This window comes from Diabrotica undecimpunctata, chromosome 9 (genome assembly GCF_040954645.1).
Source record: "Diabrotica undecimpunctata isolate CICGRU chromosome 9, icDiaUnde3, whole genome shotgun sequence".
NCBI classification, from domain to species: domain Eukaryota; kingdom Metazoa; phylum Arthropoda; class Insecta; order Coleoptera; family Chrysomelidae; genus Diabrotica; species Diabrotica undecimpunctata.
This window is the reverse complement of record NC_092811.1, coordinates 46,754,388-46,760,534: the sequence shown is the minus strand read 5'-3', so window position 1 is coordinate 46,760,534 and position 6,147 is coordinate 46,754,388. Positions and strand designations below refer to the sequence as shown.

At 38.3% G+C, this 6,147-nt stretch overlaps 1 protein-coding gene across 1 annotated transcript; it reads left to right on the top strand.

The window, feature by feature from the left end:
• The first annotated feature begins 1,011 nt into the window (after positions 1 to 1,011).
• LOC140450618 (uncharacterized) lies at positions 1,012 to 3,609 on the top strand. The gene has a single exon (XM_072544276.1). The coding sequence runs from the start codon at positions 1,012 to 1,014 to the stop codon at positions 3,607 to 3,609; it is 2,598 nt and encodes an 865-aa protein (XP_072400377.1).
• The last annotated feature ends 2,538 nt before the right edge of the window (positions 3,610 to 6,147 follow it).

Below are 6,147 nucleotides of genomic sequence, written 5' to 3'. Positions count from 1 at the left end.
AAAGTCTTATGTGCTTTTTGCGGTGTTGTTTATAATAAATGGATTGCAGACGACATACCGTTAGATAAACATAAAGACGATTGTTGTTTTCTGACTGCATATAAACAAGCTCAAAAACTGTGGACTGTCGAAGAACGTCTAAAAACTTTTACAAATAGGAATATTTCTGCTAAAAAACACGCAGAAGCTGGTTTTTTTTTATGAAAATGGTAAAACTTATTATATAACGAATAAAGACATTAGTTTGATGAGTGTTCGATTAGCAACATTTCACAACAACAGTACTAGTTCGCGTACTCCTCTACGTAATTATAGTGAAATCAGAGCAGCTGCATGCAATTTTATACATACAGGCCCATTTAAACGAACTATAACTACGGATCTTTGTATTATCATTGATATCTTCAAAAATGTGGAAGACACTGAGGTAAACACAAATGTGGAAACACAAGACACTGAGGTAAACAGAGAGGCGAATCAACGTATTATATGTAAAATTTGTTTAAGTAGGGAAATTAACACAGTCGCACTACCTTGTGGACATGCCACATCTTGTCTAGACTGTTCTCGTTTACTTAACAACATCTGTTGTCTATGTAGAACACCCGTAGAATGCACACCAAGACTTTATATATAATATATCTAATGTTGACTCATTGTTATGTAATGATTGGTTGTTAGTATAGGCTAACCTGTGTATCATGTAAGATCTTCGCAGAATGACCTACATGATTACTACCATAAAGTCTTAACATGGTTTTACGAAGATCTTATATAGATATACAGTGTCGTTGCCATGTGGCTATGCAGCAACGTGCTTAGACTGTTGCGACTTGTTGCTTATGTCGAACCCTCCCCGTAGCTTTCACGACATGACTTTATATTGAATGTTATACAACCGTATTGTCTGTATTTTTTCTGCGGTTTATTAGTCCTTTGTAGTATTTATATTGTTACAAAAAAACAGGCACCTAAATCGGTAAAAGAATCTTTTGTTTTTATTCTAGTAACATGGCTTGTACTGTAACACTTTTAAATCGCCGATATGTACGAAAGTTTGACGCGTATTTACATACATACTCTTGCACCACACCACGCACAAACAATGCTATAGAGGACTTGCTCACTACATTAAATAGTTGTTTAGAAGATGTAAAAATAAAATCAAACTATGTAATAGGTGATAAAATTAGAATTATTGCTAGTAACCCACGCTTTAATCAGCCCCTTTCAACAGCAGCGTCTACTTCTACCACATTTGGTAGTATATTAGATCTAATTGAAAACGTCTTGACATCTGACGAGTCGGTCGATATTCACGACACAACGTTTGACATACAAGTGCTGAAATTACCTAGAAGCTGTGGTCGTACCACTACCTTAAATTTAGCGAGAAACCGTCACACCAAGCGAAGTATAACTGTAATTCGTAACAGTGATAATTTGTGTGCCTTAAGAGCCATAGTCGTTGCTCTAACATACCATACAACAACCATCGTAAACCACTCTTTAACATCTAGACAAATAGCAAACATACGCCAAGGTCGTCAACTTCAAGGAGTACTAGCTCGTAAACTATGTGAAATTTTGGACATAGATGCAGCTGTTGGTTGTTCTCTGAAGGATATTCAGCGAGCTGAACAACTGCTTGATGTACAAATTAAAATTGTTTGTGTAGAGAACTTCAATTCGGTTATTTATGCAGGACCGCCCAAACCCACACTATTATGCCTGTATAAACTAAAAGACCATTATGATGTCATTAATAATATGGCTGGTTTTTATGGGTATGTGTATTATTGTCATAGATGCGACACATGTTACCAAAACAAACATAAACATCGTTGTAAAAAGTCTGTAATATGCGATATGTGTAATCAGCCCGCGCATAAAGAACAACACAAAATTTATTGTAACAAATGTAATAGATACTGTTTTAATGAGGAGTGCTTGCAGAATCATCAGGATGTGTGTGCACTTGTGCATAAATGTACAGGCTGTAACAAAGTGATACAGAGGAATAAAAAACATCACTGTGGGTTTAGCACATGTGCAAACTGTTTCCAGTGGGTGGAAACCTCCACACATAAGTGTTACATGCAGAGAAAGCTCGCCAAAGGAGGTATTTGCTCTGTGCCATGCACGTGCAACAAACATTCTGATCAATTAAACACAGGGTGCAAAGCAAATTACAAACACCCTACCATCTGCACCGTACCGTGTGCCTGTAACAGCCTTACAGATGTCTTTGTACGTAAATGTACTTACACAGAAAAATACCTATTTTTTGACTACGAAACAATGCTTGTTGATGGAGTACATGTACCTATTTTAATAATAGCTCACGATTTTGATGGAAATAAATTTGTTTTTAAAGATAACAACGAGTTTTGCCAATGGTTCATTTCTGAGAAGCACCGTGCATACACAGCGATTGGGCACAACGCTAAAGGTTACGACTCCTATTTTATTTTGAAGTACTGCGTAAATATCACAATAAAACCCTATACTATTTACAGTGGTTCCAAGCTGATGCTGTTAACAATACCGCACCTTGCTTTAAAAATTATAGATAGCTCTAATTTTGTCTGTGGACCATTAGCAGGTTTCCCTAAAACTTTTGGTTTGACCGAGTTGAAAAAAGGTTATTTTCCTCATTATTTTAACAAACTAGAAAACCATTCATACATTGGACCACTCCCTGACACATCTTATTACAGTCCAAATACAATGAAACCCTCACAAAGAGAAACCTTTTTAAAATGGCATGCTGAGCGCGTGCAAGAAGCATATGTATTTGATTTTCAAAAAGAACTTCATGCTTATTGTGACTCTGATGTCGATATTTTGCGACGTGGTTGTTTAGAACTTCGTAAAGAATTTTTAACCATTGCCAATATTGATTGTTTTCAGTACGTTACGATAGCTAGTACATGTTTAGCCATTTACCGGTCGAAATATTTACCCCGCAATCAAATAGCAGTTGTTGAAAAAACAGATATATACAGCTCTGCAGCCGTTTCATGGCTATCACAGTTTCCAGGCGTGCAACATGCACTCAACGGTGGAGAAGTAACAATTTGTGGAGCAAAAGCTGATGGTTTCTGTAAAGAATCACACACTGTGTACCAGTTTCATGGTTGTTTTTGGCACGGTCACCCAGATTGCTTTAAGAACGACACAATAAACCATGTCAATAATGAAACTATGGGTGATTTGTACGAGAAAACAATGAGACGCTCTAATCAATTACGAGACGCCGGTTACAACCTAGTAGAAATGTGGGAATGTGAATGGATAAAAGAATGTAAAAATATGCCTCAAATTGTTGAACCCTTAAACCCCCGTAATGCTTTTTACGGCGGTCGAACAAATGCTACAAAATTAATGGTATATGGTAAAAAACTTCGGTATATCGATGTAGTATCTTTGTATCCAACCGTCCAATACTATGACGCTTATCCGGTGGGTCATCCTCTTAAGATCTACAATCCTGTTGCTTATGATATTTCGTGGTTTGGTCTTATTCAGTGCACTAATAAGACTCTTACTACTCCCCCTAGACTACTACTCCCCCTAGACGGTTGTATCACCCTGTATTACCGGTAAGAACAACAAAGCTATTGTTTCCTCTCTGCAAACAATGCATTGAAGACATGCCCGACACGTGCCTTCATACGGATTCTCAAAGAATGTTTTCAGGAACATGGACAACGTTGGAGATGAAGAAAGCTTTGGAAAAAGGCTATCAAATCACCAGTATTAGCGAGGTGTGGCACTTCGAGCAAACAAAATAAAATTAGAAAGTAGTCCACATACTTGTACATCAAACGACGAATATGCTCTGACTGTGAAAACGCAAATGGGAATAGATTTAGATCTGTCTAAAATCTCTGTTAACCCAGGTAGAAGAGAGGTCGCTAAACTCTGTCTAAACAGTCTATGGGGTAAATTCGGTCAACGAGTGAATTTGTCCCAGACCGAATATATCACTAACTGCAAACGATGGTATGAGATACTATTGGATGACACACTAGATATTACTAACTGTTTATTCTTTGATAACGACATGGCTCAGGTAATATTTTGCGTGAAAGAACAGTTTCTGGAAAAATCTACCCAAACAAATGTTTTTATTGCAGCGTTTACAACAGCCAATGCTCGCTTAAGGTTGTACGACATGCTTGATAAACTGGTCGAAGCAGTTGTCTATTTCGATACGGATTCTGTAGTGTACATTAATGATGGTCTTAACACAGTCGAAACGGGTGAACTGTTGGGTGATTGGTCAGACGAATTACCGGCCGATGACTATATTATTGAATTTTTCTCCACTGGCCCTAAGTCTTACACTTTTAAGACAAAGCTAGGCCGCGAAGTAACTAAAATTAATGGGTTTACACTAAACTATGAAAATTCTTTATATCTAAATCGCGACGTTCTGGTTGATATAATTACTGAAAAATTAGACAATACTGTTTTATATTGCATACTAAAAATATAGTAACTGCCGAGAGAGTTTCTAAGACATTTCGCATGGACTATAACAAACGTAGACCATTACCAGAAAATAATAGACACGCTACCCTGGGGGTTCTAATAACATTCTGAATTTATCACCTAGTTTTTTGTATGTATACACATTGTACTTAGTTATCTCTTTTTGTTATTGTAGATAATGGCCTTGTGTTATACAACTGTTACTTGTAGAGGCGTGAGTAGTTGGTGTACACCCTGTACACAGCTGTTGTGGATGGTTGCTGGGATGATGAATGGTACGAATCCCCACTGCCGCACATCAGACGTAGATACTTGTCTCTACACTTGATAGGTGATGAGGCCCAACAGACGGGCGCCTTAGGCGGTAGTGGGGTTTTGTGCCATCCAGCACCCGAGCCGTCTGTGGATGAGAGCTGGGATGATGAATGGCACGAATCTCCACTGCCACACATCAGACGTAGATACTTGTCTCTACACTTAATAGGTGATGACCCCCAACAGACGGGGGCCTTAGGCAGTAGTGGAGATTCGTGCCACCCTGCACCCTAGCCGTCTGTGGATGAGAGCTGGGACGATGACTGGCACGTGTCACCTTTGCCCTACATTAAAGTCGGGGCATTATTTAAGAACATTATTCAGGAGCAGCCACCGAAAATGTCGAAGGCGCAGAAGAAGCGCTTTCGCATGGCAGAGCGTGAACGCCACAAAATAATGTTCTTAAATAATGCCACTGCTTAACGAGGTTTTATATATACTTGTACGTTAATTTTAGTTAATTAAGTTTTTTAGTTAATTTTAATTTTGGTGTAGTTTAGTAGTTTGTAGTTTTAGGTTTTAAAGTTAATTGTAGTTGTGTTCATTTTTTGGTTTTTAATATAGTTATTTGACACCTGAAGTAGTCTTTCATTCATAGGTAAGACCTTTTTGTTTGTAGCGTGGCTTCCACCGATGCGTTAGTAGATAAGCAAGCGGGGTCCTGAATCACTTTGGTAACCTGTCCATCAGGGTCTCCGATGCGAAGGTATCGATGCCATGATTTGACCTTGGGGGTGTACAAGAAGTACAAGAAGTGATCGACAATGACCAGAAGGTTGTAAGAACTGGTCGCTTATCGCTTGATCTCTTCTTCTTCTCTCCCGAAGAAGTGATCGACAATGACCAGAGGGTCGTAAGAACTAGTCGCTTATCTCTAGATCTCTTCTTCTCAGCCGAAGAATTGTCACCTACGTTACCTGTATGTTTTTACACCTGTCTCACTTTTCTCTTCTTTGTCTTACCTGTCCTGAAGAAGTAAAAGAATCGGTCGACAATGACCAGAGGGGGTGTCTTTGAGTGGAACGGACCACCTTGTATGTCGAGTGCAAAACTCATCGCTTATCGCTTCATCTCCTCTTCTTTTCGTTAAATTTGTACAGGGTGATCGAAAAAATAAATTTGTATTGAGACTTGGAAATATTTTAGGTGTTGTTGCGTCAAAAATTTTTTTTTGTGTACGATGCTTAGATATATCTGTATAGCCTGCCTAGCCTAGCCTGCCTAGTCTTATCTTTACTTTTGAAACTTGTAGGAAAAGGAAAAATAACTATGTATCACATAAATGCTTTATTGTGTATATATATTTTAATGATATATGTGGGTAGATGTAAA

What these genes read in the sequence shown, in the direction of transcription:
- LOC140450618 (XM_072544276.1), top strand. Translation starts at nt 1,012, where the DNA reads ATGGCTTGTACTGTAACACTTTTAAATCGCCGATATGTACGAAAGTTT.